Below are 20546 nucleotides of genomic sequence, written 5' to 3' on the forward strand. Positions count from 1 at the left end.
AGGAGAGTGGGCACTTCTGGGTCAGAAAAATCCAAGGGGGCTCTGGGTGAACCTGCCCTTCTAGGAGCTTGCCTCAGTGGCAGAGCCGGAGCTGGGCGGGGGAGGAGTACGGGGGCTAATTACCAGGGGACAAGGATTGGGGGGCTAATTACCAAACACACACTCACAGGCCTTTAATGGTACCAGCCCCCGCCAGACCAGAATAGAAACAAATCCAGAGAAAGAAGGTCTAAGGGCAGGTTTTTGGAGAGATTTATACTAAGGTGATACTGGCTGCCTGAGGGGGACCTGGAGCCAGGCCTTGGCCTGGAAGCCACAGGGAGGGGGCTCTTGCCCTCCCTGCTCACGAAGCTGAAAAAGGGACTGGGCTCTCTCTAAGGTCACGGATAAGCCGGGCCCCACAGCCTGACCTCGGTCCCCTCCTCCTCTGGGCCTCCCTGCTCCAGCTTTTCCTCTTCCATCTCCCTGGTTCCCTCCACCTGCCCCAGAAGGTGCGGTGTACCCAGCATCAGGAAGATCTGAATTCAAATCCAGTGCAGACACTTCCTGGCTGTGTGGTTCTGGGAAAAGTCGCCTTGTGTCTGCCTCGGTTTCTCATCTATAACATGGGTATCATAATGGAACCTACCTTTTGCTGGCTTCTGTGCGATGTAGGGTGGTTGTAAGGAGAAATATTCCCATTCTTATTCTCCCACACAAGTAAGACTGAGCGAGGGCTCACTGGGGATGGTGGTGAGTTCCCCGTCACTGCCCGGCTCTCAGGAAGGCTGGGATGTTGGATAGAGCGGGCAGGTGTGGGTGGATCCAGCGCAGAGGTTTTCCCACTGGTGGAGGGTGAAGGACCCAGATTTGGGGCCCCCATTCCCCGGGGGACTTTAGATCGGGGCGCAACCTCTTGGGCCATTTTTATGAGCCCTTTTCTCCCAGGAGAGTTTAAACCCTTTGAAGGCAGGAACCGCCTTTCCCTTTCACTTACAGTGGAAACCTCCCTCCTTCCCCGCCTCGCTGACCCCTCCTGGACCCCTTCCGTCTGGTGAAAGATCCCTTCCCAGAATCCCCGTTTCAAGGCGTTCAATCAAAGGCGGAGGATTGCAAGGGAGACCAATAGTCTTGAAATTAAAATGCCATTTTCCCGACCAAGTTCAAGGGTTCCCCGAAATTTGCCCATGGACCCCTGGAGCCCAGATCAAGGACACTTTCCTAAGCGGAGGTTCCGGTCACGTCCTGCTCAGACCCGGAGGTGGAAGAGGAAGCCACAGCCTGAGTGTCGGAGGCCTGGAGTGGGGTCAGTGTCCGGGGCCATCTCAGCCACGGGAGCCAACAGTGGAGGGAGGGAGCGCCTCATGGGAGACCTTCAAACAGAGCCTGCAGGGAGCACTTGCTGGGGATGGGCGGTGGGAAGGGGGCCGACTGTTAATTAGGAGCTGGTCAGGTGGGAAGGCCCATGGTGCTTCTGGGAGATTCTGTGTCTCGTGTCACCTCCACGGGTCTGAGGCGGAGGACGGGGCTGAACTGCAGCATCGTTATGTCCTCCCAGCTCCACTGCCTGTGCTCTGCTGATCACCAGGACTCTCCCCCGTGGGGCCCACCCCCCGGCCGGAGCTATCCCGAAAAGCCTGCGTCCCCCAGCTCTGGGTGGGGACCGAGTCGGCTCCCTCCCAGGGGCCCCGCCAGTGGCAGAATCCCCTTCCCCTCCTTTCTCTCTGCCTCTCCTCTGTCTCTCTGTGTGCCCCTCTTCTGTGTCTCGTCTTTTTCTCTCTTTTTCAGCATCGGTGTCTTTGTCTTTTCTTTCTGTGTGTCCGTGTCTACTTCTCTTTCTCTCTCCTCTGTCTCCGCCTTTGCCTCTCTCTTTCTGCACCTCTGTGTGTCTGTCTTTTCTCTGTGTCTGTCAGTGTCTCTGTCTCTCTCCTCCCATCCCCCCCCTTTTGTTCTTTTGTGGTTAGAGAAGCCCTTTCACAGATCTTCAAGCCAAGCTTGGCAGGACAGCCACCTTTGGGCGCTGTCAAAGGGCTCTTTTGGGCTATGGGCTGGACAGGAGGGTCCTGGAGTCCCTTCCAGCACTGAGAGCCTGGGAGAAAATGGGGGCGGGCAGTCAGGAAAGCCGGAGTGGGGGTGGGGACAGCAGATCTGCACCATGTCAGGCTCTGTCAGCGAGGGGCGCCCAATCTCAGGGTCTTCCAGCCCAGCCTCAGGCCTCAGCTCTTTGGGGGGCAGCCTCATTCTCCCTGTTGCTGTTTCCATCTCTGTCTCTCCCTCTCTGTTTCTTTGTCTCTGTCCCTCTTTTTCTCCCCCGTCTGTCTCTCCTTGTCTCTTTTTCTCTATCTCTGTCTTTGTGCTCCTCTGTCTCCCTTTGCCTTTGTCTGTCTGTCGTTCTGTCTCTGTCTCTGAGTCTTTTTCTGTATCTCTCTATCTCTGTCTTTGTCCCTCTCTGTCTCTCTGTCTTTGTCTCTGTCTCTCCCTCTCTCCTGCAGAGTCAGTCCCAGCACAGAGGAGCACCTGCTGCTGGTCTCCAGCCCTTGTCCCTGGGCTGGCCCTCTCCCTTGCTTTTACTCTCAGGGTCCCTGGCACGGGTCTTTCTGGGAGCCAGAGGCAGAAGCCCTCGGTGGCCATTCCACAGGAGGCTTTCGGAGATAATGGGGGCACAGAGAAGGGTCCTGCCCGGGAGTCAGACCACCTGGCTTCCAGTCCCCCCTTGTGAGCGGGGAGTCTTTGTCCATCCCCCGGTTCTCGGATCCCCTCCCTTTGGGGTCTGCACGCCTGCTTTTCACTGCAGTCGGGAGCTCTCTCCACCACGCCAGCATCTGCCTTTTAATTTATCCAACAACCGCTGAGCATTTATTTCATGCACCAGACACTGTGCTCTACTTGAGAGCTGCCTGGGCCTCGGGGGGCTCAGGTCAGTCGCCCAGTGGCACCCAGCCCATCCCGTCAGAGACGACGCTGGCCCCCCAGTCTGTGTGCCCAAGGAGCGGGTCTTTCCACAACAAGCTTTCTCCTCATACCCATGAGGTGCAGATGATAATCCCTGCCCTGTCTATTTACAGTCATTGTGAGGACCCAGAGAGACGGAAAGCCCCACGTAATTATAAATGCCTCGGAAACGACGGCAGAATGGATAAAGGGAACAAGATCGGCCCGGTGGAGGTCAGTCACCGCCTGCTCCGAGGCGGGCCCCCAATCCGATGCCATTTGTGGCTTGACTCAGTGGAATAAAAGGACAAAGACTGAGGCCATTCTTGCTCCCCGGCTCGATCGCCCCAAGGTCAAGGGCACAGTGGGCCAGGCCGGTGCCCTGGCTCTTCTCTGGAGAGACCACACTCAGCTGCCTTGAGTTTTTCCCTTTGAACAGGTTGAAAAAGTGCCATGACCATCGCTGGAGAGCTCTGGCCTCCCTATGGGGGGGGAGTGGCACCATAGGGGCTGGGCCCAAACTGGGGGCCTGGCTCTTTCCATGGGGGGGGAGGGAACAGCTAGAGTAGCAGCCTGAGAAGGGAAGAAAGCTTCCTTTCTTCCTCCAAGCCTCTTAGTCCTTCCTGCCTCAATGTGGAAACTGAGGCAGAGGAAGTTGGGAGGGAGGAAAGGAGGGGCTCGGAGCCCTCCCTGAACAAACCGCACAGGGCCAATGGAGTTTGGAAAGTTTCTTTTGTTTCTCCCACACATTTCCGGAATTGGGGTGTTTTCCAAGACTCAGACACATTTGTTAACAAAGAGAGAGAAAGAAAAAATAACAATGGGGGACGGGAGCCCCTTCGGCAGAGAACTGTCCCCCCAGCAAGTCCGTGGGGCCGTTCCTCCCGGCTCCCTCTCGCCCGGGATGCCACAGGTTATTGATATCTAGATAATTGTCTTTAATATATATCTGCATTTTCCTTTCCCCCCACCCCGCCCGCCCCCCGCCCCCCAACCCGACACACGCACAGATGCTCTTCTCTGCCAGATCCCGAATGCACGTCGCCCGAAAACTCATCTTGTCAAGAGACCTCCAGGTCCTCCCGGGGCGGGCAGGGCAGGGCACCAGTCTGTCTAGGGAGCCTGGCCCTGGGGCTAAGCCTCCCTTCTCTGCCCGGAGCCCCGGCCCTAAGGACTCACCCCAACACACTCTGTGCCCACCTTCCCCCCACCGTGACCCAAACCCCATCGAAGCCCAACCCTTCCCACGTGGTACTGCCAGCTGCTGCTGCTCCCACAAACCAAAACATGGAGGGGGAGGGGAGGGCAGGGCAGGGCAGGAAGGAAAACACCAGAAAAGGGGGAGGGTGGGAAAAGGGAGGAGCAGAAAGAGACATAAAGGGAGGAAGAGGCACAGCCAGGGAAAAGGAGGGGGGGGGGAAAGGAGAAAGAGAGGGAGAAAGGAAGGAAGAGAGGGAGCGAGAGAGGAAGAAAGCGAGGGAAGGAGAGGAAGGGAGAGAGGGAAGGAGAGAGGAAGGGAGAGAGGAAGGAAGTGAGGAAGGAAAGGAGAAATGAAAGCAGGGAGAGAGGGAAGGAAGAAAAGAAAGGGACAGAGTGAGGGAAGGAAAAAAGTAGGAAAGAGAGGTAGGAAGGGAGAGAGGGAAAGAAAGAAAAAGTAGGAAGAGAGGGAAGGGAAGAAAGAAAGTGGGGAGAGAGGGAGGAAGAGTGGCAGGGAAGGAAGAAGGGAGGGAGAGAGGGAGGAAGGAAAGGAGGGGACCCGAGGAAAGAAACCGGACGAGAAGCGAACACTTTACAAAACCCCTGCCTGCCTTCCCGCCCCCACGCCCCCCCTAAATAAAATCACCCCCCCTTTAAAAAAATAAATCAATCCAGGGCCGGGTGGGAGTGGGGGCTGCGCGCCTCGCTCCGGCGCCCGGGCCGGGAGGGAGGCGGCGGCGGGAGGGAGGCGAGGAGGGGCGTTCCGTTCGCGCTCTCTGGCTTCCTTGCTCCGAGAAGTCCGGGCCGCGGCCGCTCACACGTAGTACTCCTTGTCCTTGTTCTTCTTGGCCTTGCCGGGCGCCTTGGGCGCGGCGGGGGCCTTCTCCTTGACCACGGCGCCGTTGCTCTGCGCCGAGTTGCTGATGTAGTTGCGGCTCTGGTCCACCTGGTAGGAGCCCTCGTCGCGGTTGCGGTACTTGTACATGGCGTAGAGGAGGATGAGGATGCACAGCGCCGCGGCCGCCACGATGCCCACCACCATGCCCGTGGTGCTGCTGGACTCGCGGATCACCTCGACGGCGCCGGGCGGGCCCCGCTCCCCGGGGCCCGTGGGGTTGGCTGTGGGCACACGGGGGAAGCCGGGGGCCGCCGTCACGCCCGGGGCCGCGGCGGGGGGCGGCCGGCGCGGCTCGAAGGCGGTGGGCGCCCCGGGGCCCCCGGCCGCCGCCACCGGCGGGTTCTCCAGCAGCGGCTGCAGCGGGTCGCGGTGGTTCATTTTGCCCGCCGGCAGGTTGGGGGGCAGGGCGGAGGGGGCGAGCAGGACCCCCGGCGCGCCCGTGGCCCCGTCTGTCCTGAGGTTGGGCCGGGGGGGAGGAGGCTTGCGGGGGGACAGGAGGGTGGTACGGTCCGTGACCAGGGGAAAAGTGGTGTAAAAGTCTTCGTCGTCCGTGGGGGGCAGACTGGAGTCAAAGACCTCCCCCGAGGCGAAGCCCGAGGCCTCGATGGGCTCCTCGCAGTCGCTGTCGTCCTGCTCCCCGCCCTGGCACGGGGGCGGCCCGGCGGGGGGCCGCCGGGCCCCGGGCGGGGGCAGGGTGTCTTGGGTGGCCCCCATGCCCGTGAGGAAGGGGTAGAAAGTCGGGGGCGGGGGCACGAAGGGGGAGCGGGTGGCCACAGGAGGGGGGTCTAGGGAGTCCTCCGTAATAATGGGCAAAATTAACTCGCCTCCTAGAAGAAGAGAGAGAAGAGAAAAGAGAGGGCATCAGGGGCGGCCGGCGGGGCTGGGCCTGGGCACAGAGAGAGAAACAACAGGCCTTTACAAAAATCGCAAATCGGTTCCAATTAGCGTGTCCGAAAGGCTGCCTAGGGCTTGGACCCGGGCCGACCCAGGGGGCCTTACGAGGCACGGGCCCGCCCAGGGAGGGGCTCTGCGCTGTGGGTTCTCGGGTCTCTTTTTTTTTTTTTTTTTTTCTCTTTCAATTTTTGGTTCGTTTTTAAGAAACCAAAAGGAAAAAACAAGAAAAGCAAATGGAAAAGAAACGAAAAAAAAAAAACGAAAACAAAAAAAGTCTACTGCTTTGGTTACTTTTTTTTTTGTCTTTTTTTTTTTTTTTTTTTTTTAAATAAAACAGCTTTAAATAGGTCAACAGCAGCATTGGCACAAGCCTACTGGCAAGGGGGGGCACTGGCTAGTTTCTCTTTGGGGGGGGTCTTTGTGATCGGTTTGGTTTTTAAAAAAGAAGAGAGCATACCACGGAATTCAGGTAACTTACATCAACAAATAGGCCCAGTGATTTTAGCATGAAGAAAAAAATTACAAAACAGAGCTGTGTAAGAGGGTTCTCCCGGATGAAAATAAAGACAACTTTTTTTTTCTTTGCTTTGCTTTTTCTTTTCCGTACAACTCTTTCTTTCTGTCTGTCTGTCTGTCTGTCTGTCCTCTGGCACCTCCCTCGTTCACCACTCGCCTCCTCTCCCTGACTCTCTCCCTCTCTCCTCACTCAGGGCACACCTAAGGGGTGGGGGCCACAGTCTGAGGGAGAGGGGCGGAGGGGAGGGGTGGACACTGAGGTGTCGGGGCCCTGGCAGGGCATGAGGGGATGGGCCAGAAGGGAGAGCCGGCTGAGTGGGGACAGTGTGGTGTCGGGGTGCGGGGAGCCGCTAGATGACCGGGAGATGCCAGGGGCCCCGGGAACAAAGGGGTAACGGAGAGGGGGATGAGATAGAAGAGAGATCTGGGTGAGTTGGGGTGTCTGGGCAAAATACTAGGAGAATGGGGCAACCAGTGTGGAGGAAGCCCCAAGGACAGCCAGGGGAGGGGCTGAGAAGGAATGGGTCAGGGTCATATGTGAAGGTGAAGGTGTGTCTGAAGGTGAGGTGAGACTGGAGGGACAAGGTCAAGAGCAGGGGAGGGGAGGAGGGGAGAGACTACACCTGAGCTGGCCCTGACTACCCAACCTCCTCTCCACCCATTCCCTCTGCCCCTCTAGCCTCCCCCCCATCCCCAACCCCTCCCCAGAGCCCCAGCTATAGATATAGTTAGGGCTGCCCCAGGGCTTGGCTGCCTCAGGCCCTTTTAGGAAAAACAATAACAAACCAACAGAAAGAAGAAGAAAGCAAAAAAAGGAAAGGAAATATATATATATACACACACAGCCGTCTAGGGGAGGCTCCTGCTGGGAGGTGGGGACCCAGGGGAGGTCACAGGAGGGCTCTCCCTCCCCTTCCTAGGGCTGCTAACTGAAAACCCACAAATGGGTAGAGGAGGGAGCTGACTACTTGTCTGAGCTGGTGGAGCACCACTCCCTGCATCTCCTAGAGTGAGCCAGGCTACCCTCCCCATCATCTCCTAAGATGAGAACTACAACTCCCATCAGTCCTGGTGAGGACAGTCACCCCTTTCATCAGCTAGAATGGGGGAAGGCTACCTCTCCCATCTTCCCCTACAACTTCCATCATTCCCTAGGCAGGACATCCTCTCCTGGCCCCCTCCGAGTTGGGGACTACGTGTTTTTCGAGGCCCTCGGTGGACAGAGCTCTTACACTTCCTGTGACCTTCTCTAGATTTAAGGACTGCAACTCCCATCATCCCAGGTTAAGAAACATCTTCTATTGGCTCAGAAAAGCCAGCTCTTCCTATCCGCTGTCCAGATGCTGGACTTTTGGCCCCCCAGCTGAGCCCTTTAGGAGTAGAAATCTCCTTGCTTGGCTAGGGGAGGAGGCGCTGGAATTCTCATAGCCGCCATTTCCTCTCCAGAATGACTCTCACGACTCCTGGGACTTACTCTCCCTATAGATTTGGGGAGTTTGGGTCTCCTCCAGGAAACCTGCCTGGATTCACCCTCCACAGCCTGCCACCTCTAAAGACAATCGGTCTCTGACTTGCCAGTGTGTTCTCAAAACAGTTTGGTCCATCGGAACCAGCTTCCTCCCAGCCAAGTCCTAGGATGCCCAAGCTCTGAGCCCAGATTATGGGAAAGGATGAAGACTAGCACAGTGGGAGCCCTGGAGCTCCCAGAAATGGGCTTAAAATGGCACCTTCACAAGCTCTTTCTAGCAGACCCTTCAGGGTCTTGTGATATTGCAATTCCCCCTCCCACCATCTGCATTCCAATGCAGGGTTTCTTGCCTTCTGGTGTTGGGTCTTTGCTGCTAGAAAATGTCATCTTCCTCCCACTCCTGAGAACCCATTTATTTCTACACAAATCACATTTATCTGTCACAGAACCTCAGAGCTAGAAGGGGCGGCGGAGACCAACTCCATCCCTTCCTTCTACAGATCAGGAGACAGGCCATACCCAAGCAAGAGACATCTTGCAAAGAGCATTGGATCGAGGCAGAATCTTCGCAATGGTTAGCTCGGAGAAGAGATGGCTCAGGGTGGGGAGGGAAGACATGGCCGGGCTACCACATGGGATCGAGGTCGGTCTTGTTCTAAATGACCCCTAAGGACAGAACTCTGAAGACTCGGTAAGGGTTGCGGGGGATCAGTTCAGGCTTTATACCAGAAAACTCTTCCTCACCATCAGAGCTGGTTATCTTGAGCTGCCCAAGGAGCCAGGGGGTCCTTGAGCTCCCAAGTGGAGGCTGGAAGATCACACAAGGCAGTGGTGGAAGAGATTTTGGGCCACATACAGGCGGGCCACTGGGGTCCCTTCCAACTCAGAAATCCTGTGTTTCAGGATCCAATTTCCCACTGTGAGCTAGCCGTAAGAGCTGGCAAGTCAACCCCCCTCTCTAAAAAGTGCGAGTCACCATAAGCCCCCTGTTTCATCAGATTCCCCATCACCAACCAGAACGTCCCTGGATCTGGACAGAGCCCGCCTTGATCACTAAGCTCTACATCCTATTTCCTGTCACCAACCTCCTCCCTGCTGCCTGCCCAGATACCCAGACCTCCTCCGCTCCATCTTCACAGAAGATATTATGGCATGGTGAGAGACGCCCAGTGCACGGTCAGTTGGGAAGCCCCTTGAGGGCAGGGACCGGGCCCTTTATTTGTGTCCTCATGCGGAAGGGAATGAGATGCCCAGGAAGCCCCAATCTAAAAATTGCAGCTTGGAAAAGGCCCCCAAAACCAGTTAGGTTCACTGACTGGTCACAGGATGCTGGGTAAGAACATTCTGTGATGGACTGGGGACAGGGAGGAGCCCAAAAGCTCCCTAGGATAAAGGGAGGGACAGCACGAAAGGGGAGGAAATGCATTTAGCATCTGAAGGCCTGAGTTCAAATTCTGCCTCTGTTGTTCGCTGCCTATTTGATGCTGGGCAATGACTCTCGGCTCTTGGCCTCAGAGACCAGAGAACCACGTTCTTATAATAAAGGGATGACCTGTGAATGTGGAATTAAACTAGCTCTTGACCTGAGGGCAGCAGCAGGAGTGAAGGTGTGGGGGCTGCTTCTCAGGTCATAGACCCCCCCTCCTTGGAGGTTTCGAAGCACTTGTGCTTGTCAGGCATGTTCTAGTGGGGATTCCTTTTAGGTTGGACTAGAGACCATGTACTAGCTGGGTGACACTGTTTGCCTCAGTTTCCTCATCTGGAAAATGAGTCTGAGAAGGAAACGGCAAGCTAACATAGGACACAAGTGAGGAGGTCAGGGAGTTTCCCTCCAGCTCTGAATCTGAGACTCAGATCTGTGAGCCGTGAAAAGAAGGGTCACATTGGATGATCTCTAAGTTGCCTCCCAGCTTACAGTCTGATTCTGTGAAATCTAGTCCCTTTGGACATAGAAACCAAAGCTATACAGAGTAAGCAATCCTGATACTATGGGATCTTCTGGCTCGTACCTAACATTTAAATCTGGCCAATCTGAGCACCCCCTCGTGGGACCAGCCGAGAGACAGAATCACGTCCTGCAGAAGTGGTTACAACGGACCCCCCAAATTCCCTATACTCATTCATAAACACTCATCTCCTTTTCCCCAACTAATGTGGACAGCTCATTGCTCCCAGTCCCACTCAGAAAATGTCGCTATTTCCACGCCTTTCCCTTGACCTACAATGCCTTTTTTTTCATCTCCGACTTATGGAAATATTGCCCATCCTACAGCTCCAGTCCAGGCCCCCCTGCCCTCTGAGGCTGTCCTGCCCCTCACAGAGCAATCCTCTCCTCAGCTCTTAAACCGTGCCATGGCGTTTGCCCCACAATGGCTAGCGTTCTGAGACAGCTAGGTGGCAAGTGAAGGGAGTGCTTGTTCAGGAGACAGGAAGACCTGAATTCTGATCCAGCCACAGACACTGACTAGCTGTGTGATCCTGGACAAGTCACTCAATCTGTTGTCTAAAAGAGAAGGTCCCTCCTGGATCCCGCCTTGTTGTAGCTCAATGCTGTGCAGAGCGACCCACCATGGACAAGTCCGGTGGAGAACTCCGGCAAAAACTGAAGATGATCCACCGGAGAGGGAAATGGCAAATACTCCAGTGTCTGCAGGGCCAAGAAAATCCCAAGGTAAAACTAGTCCATGGGGTTTGAAGAGTTGGGGCTTAATGACCGAACAACAACAAATCTTGTATTCTAGAGTGATGATCCAAAATAGTATGGTGCAGTGGAAAGAGCACCAGGCTGGTATCTAGAGACTTGGGCACAAACCCATACTTGACATTTATTCTCTGGGTGGCTTTGGGTAAAATCACTTCCCTCTCCAAGCCTTAGTTTCTTGATGTGCAAAGTGATGGGATTGGACTAAAAGACCTTTTCTTTTTAAGGATAATTCTCTACATTTGTTTTTTAAAGATGAATTTTTAAAAGAACAAGATAGGGAAAATGAGACTAGAGAGAAGGGGAGTCTGAAAAAGTTATGGGGGTTTTAGCTCAAGCTTAGTGGCAATTAAGAGAACAGAGAAAGCAAATTCACTCTGGAAATTATGGTCCCACCTTCCTCTAGCTCTGGCTCAGATCCAGGCACTATGGGATGGAATTCTGGGTGCCAGATACTAGGAAGGACATTGAAAAGCTGGAGAGATGGCTCGATGGCTAGAGTGCTGGACCTAAAGTCAGGAAAACCTGAGTTCAAATCCAGCCTCAAGCCTTTCCTAGCTGTGTGACCTTGGGCAAGTCACTTATAAGTGCTGTCTGCCTCAGTTTCCTGTATGGTAAAATAAAGGTAATAGCACCTACCTTTGCATGAGATGTATCGAATGAGAACATATTTGAAAATTTCACAAAGCACTATCTGTTGGTCATTATTACCTCTTAGACAGCAAGTAGAATCTAAGAAATTGTTCTGGGAGAAAGCCATTCTCCCTTTCCACTACTCCTCTGGCTTTGGTCTATGTCGGTAGATGACACCGTCCCTGGCAGAGGGACGTTGTCACTAAGCCCTTCTGATGCCCACAAAGTCCCCAGACCCACGCTCAGGTCGATCCTGGGCTAACTGCCTACTGGTGGGCAGGGGCAGAATGAGTCAGCCCTAGAAATCAGCCAATGAGAGCCTGAGTCAGATGCCAGCCCTCGAGACCAGGCTTGGGAAAAATCCCTCCTTAAGAGCCCGGGCTGGGCCTAAAGCAAATGTCCGTCCTGGACACAATTTGGGGGAAGTAATCTCAGCATTTCAGATGCGGGGACAAATGTATCAGGAGATGCCAGGGCAAGTCCATTGGCTACGGTAGATTTGGGAAGGGCGGATTTCAGAGTTCAAAGCAAGGTGAGGAGACTTTATGGGCTGAGAATTCACAACAGAAACTGGAGATGGAGCTTCTGAGGAACAAAATTCTAAAACCTTAAGAAACCCACATCTCCAATGAGAAAGAAAAATGGGAGCCGGGAGACAGGAAGCAACCTCTGGCCATGGACTAAAACCAATGAATCCTCATAATGAAGACACGGACCCAGGAGGGGGAGAGAGCTGAGGATGTCTGCAAAGGAGACAGAACCCCAGAGTGTCAGCAGTCATGCAGCTTCAGAGGAACTGATGGGGGGAGATGTGCTGCAGAAAAATCCGGCGGCCTTCTGAGCTTTGCTGGGAGCAAGGGAGGGAGTGAAAGAAGTGATGGAAGGCTCAGAGCAGATGGGATAATGAGAATGAAGCAAAAAAGGGGCAGAATTTCAGGGGGGATTTCCTTCTCCTACCAAGGAGAATGAGCCAAAGAAAAGAGGAACCAAGGTAGTCAACAGAGAAATGGAGCAATAGGTGGAAAGGGAACCCTCTTGGAACCTGGGATTCTGGAGGAATGGCTAGTTGAGCCTGTGAACTACTTCATGGAGTCCTGAGAGATTGTGGCCAAGGTGGAGATGCTACAGAATTGTGGGGAAAGTGAAAAAAGCCTGCAAGAAAGAGAAAAAGTCTGTGAGAAAGTGAAAGAGTGTGAGAAAGCAAAAGAGTCGGAGAGAAAGCATGCTTCTGTGAGAAAGTGAATAATTCTCTGTGAAAAAGAGAAAAAAAAGTCTGCGAGAAAGTAAAAAAGTCTCAACAGTAAAAAAGTCTGTGAGAAAGAGAAAAAGTCTGTGAGAAAGTGAATAAGTCTCTGCGAGAAAGAGAAAAAGTCTGCAAGAAAGAGAAAAAATCTGCTAGAAAGCAAGTCTCAACAGTGAAAAAGCCTGTAAGAGTGTGAGAAAGTGAAAGTCTGTGAGAAAGCGGAAAAAGTCTTCGAGAAAGTGGAAAAAGTCTTCGAGAAAGTAAAAAAGTCTGTGAGAGAGTCTGTGAGAAAGAGAAAAAGTCTGTGAGAAAGCAAAAAAGTCTGCAAGAAAGTGAAAAAGTCTCTGACAAAGTGAAAAAGTCCACAAGAAAGAAAGTCTGCGAGCTTGAGCTTGAACTCGTGAAAAAATTCTAGCAAGTGTGGGTGAAAGGAAGGAATGTGCATCCTGAGAAAGGAAAACATCAGTCACAAGGAGCCAGGGTTCACGTGGTCCTGGGGAGAGCATGGGACTCATAGGGCTATTACTGGAAAGGATCTTGGAAGGCCCCGAGTTCAGCCCCTTCATTTTACAGACGAGGGAACTGAGGTAGCGGCCTATCCATTACAAAGGTCAGACGAACCTTACTTTCTCTTTATGACAAGATTCCCAGACTCTACAGACACCTGGATTTCAGCAAGGGCAAAGTCTCAATATCCACGTGGATCAGGTGGAGGGATGTGGATCAGGTGGGGATGCAGTTAGGTGGATTCGTCACTGGCGGGACAGCTGAGCTCAGAGTCGGCCTCGAGTACTGGAGGGCCCATTGGTGGCTAAAGTAACTCATCTCTCTCTACAAATCAACTCCTCTCTAGACAACAACGGCAAAGGAGCGATTTCTGTCCCCCCTCCTCGCTATCGCTTCTCAAGAGAAGGCTGGACGAGTTAACCATTAATGAGGCAAGTTCCTTTGCAGGGTTCCACAAAGAATTCTCCTCTGCCATTTCCAAACTAAGAAACCCCAGTCTAAATCGCTTTTACCATTGACTGAGATGAAGGAATTGTTTGTTGGTGTGCCCATTGCAATGGCGATACACACTGTATAATGGAACTGGAATCCCCAAAGGTGCCCCAGAACTAGGATGATAAGCTATAGCTGAGGAGATGCATTCTAACAGGGCAGAGCCAAATACAAGCGCACAGGATGGAGGAAGAAACATTGGCTGGCCAATGGTCTACGTGAAAAAGATCTGGGACTGTTTGTGGGCCACAAGCTTGGCAGGACTCAGCATGATGAGGTAGCAGCCAAAATGTAACTTGATCTTGGACTACATTAACAGGAGACTGGCCTCCGGAATGAGGGAGGTGACTGTCCCAGTGACAGTGGATTATTGTGCTCCATTTGGATCATTCCATCTTAGGGAGGATATAGACGATCAGGGCGTATTCCAGAGAAGGAGACCAAGATGGTGGGTAAATTCAAAGCCACATGATGTAAGAGGCTCAAGTAAAGAGTGTTTGACCCAGGAGCGAGAAGCTTTAGAGAAAAGCCTGCAGAAGAGGTCTAATTCCTCTCTCTGTCTGTCTCTGTCTGTTTCTCTGTGTTGGGGGATGGGAGTTAGAAGGTGACCACTTCAGGTGGATCCCAAGTAGGACACAACAGCTCAAGCTCCCCAAACCATCCTTGACTCTCTTCTGACTACAGAACCCTCTCCCATAATGACTCAGAAGACTCAGGTTTGGAGTCCCCCCGATGTCACTTCCTACCTATGTGAACTGGGATAAGTCATTTAAGCAGCCCGGGCCACAGTTTGCTCCCATATAAATGTCGGGGACCAGACCAGCTTCAGCTTCAGAGCACTGATTCTCAGCTCCTTTCCCACAATCCCTCTGGGAAGATGGCTACCCAACATGGGCGCCAGTGAGCATCTTCATGAGCTTTCACTCCGGTGGAGATCTTCAGGCCAGACTTCTCACCTGAGCTCCAAACCCACATCTCCAGCCACCCGCAGGACCTCTTCCCTGGATGTCAAGTCCAGTACATCTCAAACAAGCTCCCACTTCCCCGTCTGCGTGCTGACATCGCCTCTCACCGTGTGGAATGAGGAGCAATCTGAAGGTGAGTGGCCAGTTTGGACAGCTGCCCCCCAGGCCATCTCTAGGGTATGGAGCAGGGGGCCATGGAAATGGCTGCTCCCATGCCCATTCCCATCATGCTCTCGTGCACTGAGCATCACCAACCCTAAGCAGCCCAAGACCTGGCATACTTGAACTATGGAAACAGACTCTTCATTGGACTTCCTGCCTCGTGGCGGCTCTGCAGACCGAGTTCCCCACAGCAGCCAAATGGATATTCCTAAAGTTCAGCTCCCTGCTCATGAAGCCTGATGTCTCCCCGTGGATGGTGGGAAACACTAGCTGTTTACAACCTGGCTCCAGGCTCTCTCTGCAGACCAATTATTCTCCCCTCCTCTCTGGTTCCAGCCCAAACGGGCCACCTACTGCTCCCCCACATAATGTCATGTTGCCCACCCCCACACACTGGCACACCCCACTTGGAATGAGCTCCATCCTCATCACTCTCTTGGCCAGAATTCCCAGCTTCCTTCAGAGCTGGGCTCCAACGTGTCCTCCTACACAAAGCGCTTCTGGATCCCAGTCGTTGGTGTTGGCCCATGAAGTCATTTTGGATTTAATTATACTGTTCATGTCGTTCTCCCTGACGGAATACAACCTCCTTACGGGCTCTTCTCGAGCAAACTCGGAGCCGTTCCTGGGACAAAATGCAAGCTGAGTAAATGTTGGCTGACTGATTCAGCAGCGCGCACTGCCACTCCGCACCAGGTTCTGGGCTGAGTCCTGGGGGTACCGAGAAAGGCAGAAAGCTTTGCCCTGGAGGAGCTCTAAGGCTCCGGGGGGAAATCACATGCAAACACCTCCAAGTCAGGTACAGGTCCTAGACAACGTAAACTGGAAATAATCAACAGAGGAAAGGTACTGAAGGTGCTGAGGATTGGGGAGGGCTTCAGAGAAGGGGAGACCTGAAGGCAGGCAGGAGAAAGAAAAGGAAAAGGAGGATTCTGGGTGGAAAAATGGAGTACAAGTGAGGGGCAGGAGGAGTATATGGAAGGGTCTGAGGTACAAGGAGACGAAGTGGGGGCGAGCAAGTTATGGAGGGCTTTAGAAATCACAGATTTTCTGTTTGATTCTGGAAGTGATAGGGAGCCACTAGAGTTTATTGAGCGGGTGTGAGTGATTGTGTGTGTGGGTGTGGGTGTGTGTGTGAATAGAGAGAAATGGAGATATGGACAGAGAGACAGACAGAGACAGAGACACAGAGAGAGACAAAATAGGGAGAGTTGATGAGGGAAGAGAGAATGACAGAGACAGAGATAAAGATAGAGATACAGAGACACACAATAGGGAGAGATGGACAGGGGAAGAGAGAATGAAATACAGAGAGATACAGAGAGACAGATACAGAGACAGAGAGAGACAGAAATAGAGAGCGAGAAAAAGAGATAGAGACAGAGATAGAGAGACACAGTATGAAGAGATGGAGAGATGGATGGGGGAAGAGAGAATGAAATACAGAGAGACAAAAAGAGACAGAAATAGAGAGCGAGAAAAATAGATAGAGACACAGTAGGAAGAGATGGAGAGATGGACGGGGGAAGAGAGAATGAAATACAGAGAGAGAGAGATACAGAGACAGAGACAGAGAGACAATAAGGAGAAATGGACAGGGGAAAGAGAGAATGAGAGAAAGACAGAGAGAGACAGAAATAGAGAGAAATAGAGTAGAGACAGAGAGACAATAGAGAAAGATGGAGAGATGGATGGGGTGAGAGAGAGTCAGAGAGACAGACATGCAGAAAGAGGCTGAGAGAAAAGGAGAGGAGAAAGGAAGGAAAGATTCAGAGAGGAGAGGAGAAGGGGGAAGAGGAAGGGAGGAAGGAGGATCAGGTCTGTGCTTCAGGGAGACTGCTCTGGCAGCTGGCTAAGGTATGAAGGAGACGGGGAAAGCCTGGCCTGGCCTCCCTGCCTGCTCTGGTCAGGGACTGCCCGCTAAGCCATCTTTCCCCCGTGGCCTCTGTCCTCTCTCTGTGTCCAGCAAAGTCCCTGGCCCAGGCTGGTTGTTCAATAGTTTCAGTCCCGGATGACTCTCCATGACCTCATCTGGGGCTTTCTTGGCGAAGATGCTGTAGGGCTTTGGCGTCTCCTTCCCCAGCCCATCTGACAGATGAGGAAACCAAGGCAATAGGGTGAAGTGACTCGCCCAGGATCACACAAGCCAGCGAGTGTCCGAGGCCAGACTTGAACTTGGCTCTTCGGGACGCTACTGCCCCACCTAGCCGCCGCCCGGCGGGGCTGACAGAGCTTGCTGAGCCTGACCTCACGCTCTTCCCTCCGCCGGCTCCATGCAGGGGTAGCAGCGGCTCCCTGGTAAGGGCCGCTGCTCCTTTTTCACTGATGCAGGATCCTGCTCAGCCCCGCTCCCCGCTGCCTGCCAGGCTTCCCCTCCACTGTGGTCATTTTCTTCTCCCCCTTCAGCCTTTTCTTCATGGAGCTTGACTCCGCCTATCTCTACTTACCTCTCTGTACCCAGGTCACCAGTTAGAGGGATGCTGGGGTCAATTAGTCCACACCCCTCGTTTATGTATGAGGAAATTAGGTTGGGAAGAAGCGGTTTGTCCAAGGTCGCTGTCACGTTACCCGTGTCCAGATTTCCCGCCATCCTGAGCCCCCCACTCTTCGTTTCCCCCGTCCCGGCTGATGCTCGTTGCCAAAATATATCAGGCTCCAGGCTGCTCTCCATTCCCCCTCAAGGATTTTCTCTGAACCTCAACCTCTCCTCTCAGCCGCGGGGACCTCAATATTTGGTGTATGCCCTTTCAAGCACCTGCCACACCTGGGACCTCCATGGAACTCTCCCCCTCCCCCGATAAACGTCCCAATGATAGATTGGGGACCTTTGGATATCACCCACAACTCACCTCATGACTGAAAGTTTGGGGTATTTGGGGTTAAGTAACTTGTCCAGAGTCACCCAGCTGGTAAGGGTTAAGTGTCCGAGGCTGGATTTGAACTCAGGGAATGATCCAAAGTTCTAGCCATCCTCTTCCCTAATGTCTTCATCCTTCCATTTCTCTCTTTTTAAACCTCTGTCCACTATGACTCTCAGGCTCTTCATCCCTCTGTGATTTAGCAGTCCACCATCTTTGTGCTACTTCCATTACTTTCACATTCTGAACCTCACAGTTGCCCAAATCACTCACGGTTCTTTCCTTGACCCCCTTTAGCTCTCCTCCCCATTGTCCCCCTCTGACTCATGATTCTCCTAGCACACATTTTCTGTCCTCTCTGGATGAACAACACTAAAAACAATCAGTAAGTTTTGCCTAACCCTCAGCTGGGCCCTCCCTTCTGATGGCCCCGCCAATTTTTTGCCCCCCAATTTTGTCCTTGCCACACCCTAACAGCTGTTCTAAACGTCGCCTCTTTCATGAAGTCCTCCATGGCTCCCTCACCTTTTCGTAGCAGATAATCTGGCTTCTTTGCTTAAGACATGGCAGCCACCTGCTCCGAGTCCCCTTTTCCCCAATTTCACACCCCAGAACCCCAAGTTGTCTTCACCTTCATCTCCACCTGGATTTTTCATCTGCATCTTAAATTCAACAGAACCGTGAGCTCATTATCTTTCCCTGCAAACGCGCTTCTCCTCCACACTTCTCTGTTTCTGTGAAGGGCCACTCTCCTTCCGGTCGTCGGGGCCACCATTTTGGAATCATCACCGACTCATCCACTTTCCTTACTCCCATCACCTGCACGTGGATTCGACCTTTCCAAAACCTCTCATGTCCATCCCCATCTTCCTCCATTACAACTCCTCTTGCTCAGGCCAATAGTTTCCTAATGGGACTTCCTGCTTCCGGTCTCTCCTCTCTCAATTCTCCATAAAGTTGCCCAAATGGTCTAAGGCATAATTCGGACGGCACCTGCCCTCAGCGCTGTCCTCCTGACTTCTCCACCCCTGGGCCCGTGGGGTCCTAGCGGTACCCCCTTGCTTATCCCGAAGCTCTGCGTCCTACTGAGCATCCTTTCTGCTCCGGAGCTTCACCTCCTCAGTGCGCTCTGCCCCCCGGCCCGCCCCGGATTGGAGGGGAGAGCGCTCCCTCAGAACTTCTGTTAAAGGACACCAGGGCATCTTTTCCCAGGGAGCTGCGCTGCTCATACCCCCAAGCAACTTTTCAGCTTCCTTTTGGGTTGTCTTTCCCCGTTAAGATTGGACGCTCAAGAGCCGGGGCTTTTTGTTTGCATTCCCTAGCTCAGCACAGTGTCTGGCACATAATCAGCGCTTAATCAATGTTTATTGACCAGTTCCCTGAGGTAGCTGGTGAAACAGGATAATCGACCGAGTCTGGAGTCAATTAGTCCTCAGTTCAAATTTGATTTCAGACACTAACTAGCTCTGTGACCTTGAGCAAGTAATTTTCCTCTATTTACCTCAGTTTTCTCAACTGTAAAATGGGGGGAGAATAATAATAGCATTACCTCACAGGAACTGTTGGGAAGATCAAATGAGGTAACAATATTTGGAAAAGCACTCAGCCAAGTGCCTGGCATACAGCAGGCACCACATAAATGCTGATTCCCTTCTCTTCTTCCTCCCTCTCCCATTGCCCCCTTGCCTCTGGAATCAAATACACTTTTCTGCTTGACACCGAGCCCCTCACAGCTTGGTTCCAAGCCGCCTTCGCAGACTTATTTTACATTACTCACCTTCCTGCCCTTTCAGCCCAGCCCCACGGGCCCATTTGCCAGGGCCCTCCTTCAGCTGCCTCCCAGTGCCAACCTGGATTCCTGAAATGCACCGTGTCTCTGCCTCACAGCTGCAGCTTTGGGCCAGGTTTCTAGGCTCCAAGATGGAGTTTCCTTGGATCTGCTCGATTATCCACACTCTTCCTCTCCCCAAATGGTACATATGCTTCTGGCTAGAGCCTGTATTCCCCTTTCCCAATGGGGCATGACTTTTTTGAGAGGAGAGACTCCTCTTGGTCTTTGCCCAGCTGCCTTTTTTCACCCCAAATTTCCTTGCTGGAAATCTCCGCCTCTTGTGTAATTCCTAGTTAAGAATAACTTGCAGCTTCTCCTGCTCATTCCGCGCCTCCCCTTTGTCTCTGGTCACCCCGAGTTTTAATGATTCAGACACTGCTGGGTTCCATGACTCACAACCATATCCCATAGTTCAAAGGAAACTGGCATTGGAAAAAAGGTGGGCATTTGTTTTAGGGAGAAGCTTGGGGTCCATAGAAGAATTGCGAGGGTTTTCAAAGTCAGCCTCCGGCTATAAAGGCTCTCATTAGAGAAATGCATGATGGGAAAAGAATACGGGGAGCGTGAGAGACAATCAATGGACAGGCTCCAGAAAGCTCAGTGTGTTGGGGGGCCCTTCACGGGGCACTGATGGCAGGATATGGGTGGAAGGGTCACGGGCCAGGCAGTCATGGATGGACTGCAATTTGCATCATTGGAGGAAATGCCATAGTGATGGTGCTGGGGATCCAGAGGAGCCTTCCCGGGACCCGGTACAAGATCCTGCACATAGTAGGTGCCTAATTCTGCAGATCTGAATTGAATCCCAGGCTCCTTTGTTTTGTTATCTCCCAGCCCAAACCCTCCGCCATATTCCCCTTGCCAAGACCTCCGCCTGTCTTTCTCAGTCTCCCTCTTTTGTCTGGGGGATTCGTTGGCTTAAGAGGGTCAGAGCCGAAAAGAGAGAAATTAGCCCAAGCTTCTCAGCTTATAAATGGGAAACAGGCCTAGAGAGGGGAAGACCTTCTCAAGGTGACACCTTTTAGCTCCCCAAAGCGAGACTTTCCCATGTTCTGGGGCTGGGGGCGCTCATCTTGGGGTCACCACTAGCAAAAGTCCCGGGCTCTCCTCCTCCCAGTCCCGCTTGGACTCAGCGGCTCACAGTTCTGATCACACCCACCGGCTGCTCCCAACCGCCAACAGAATTTATGCTGAAAGAACAGAAATCTTACTACGGCCCGCGACCCTGCCCAGGCCAGCCCAGACTAACTTTTCAGCCTTGTCTCCCATCA

The 20546-nt window shown here is 53.0% G+C and overlaps 1 protein-coding gene across 7 annotated transcripts in view; it reads right to left on the reverse strand.

The window, feature by feature from the left end:
* Positions 1-3625: 3625 nt before the first annotated feature.
* NRXN2 (neurexin 2) overlaps positions 3626-20546 on the reverse strand; it is a 135397-nt gene continuing 118476 nt past the window's right edge. For 6 of the 7 annotated variants that reach the window (XM_074276205.1, XM_074276203.1, XM_074276204.1 and 3 more), the window contains one exon: positions 3626-5226. In XM_074276205.1, the coding sequence (XP_074132306.1) occupies positions 4922-5226 (305 nt within the window). In that variant the 3' untranslated portion in view covers positions 3626-4921. Of the gene's footprint in view, positions 5833-20546 lie in introns of all 7 variants that reach the window. The other variant, XM_074276206.1, reaches the window with a different exon arrangement.

This window comes from Sminthopsis crassicaudata, chromosome 6 (assembly GCF_048593235.1).
Source record: "Sminthopsis crassicaudata isolate SCR6 chromosome 6, ASM4859323v1, whole genome shotgun sequence".
NCBI lineage: Eukaryota > Metazoa > Chordata > Mammalia > Dasyuromorphia > Dasyuridae > Sminthopsis > Sminthopsis crassicaudata.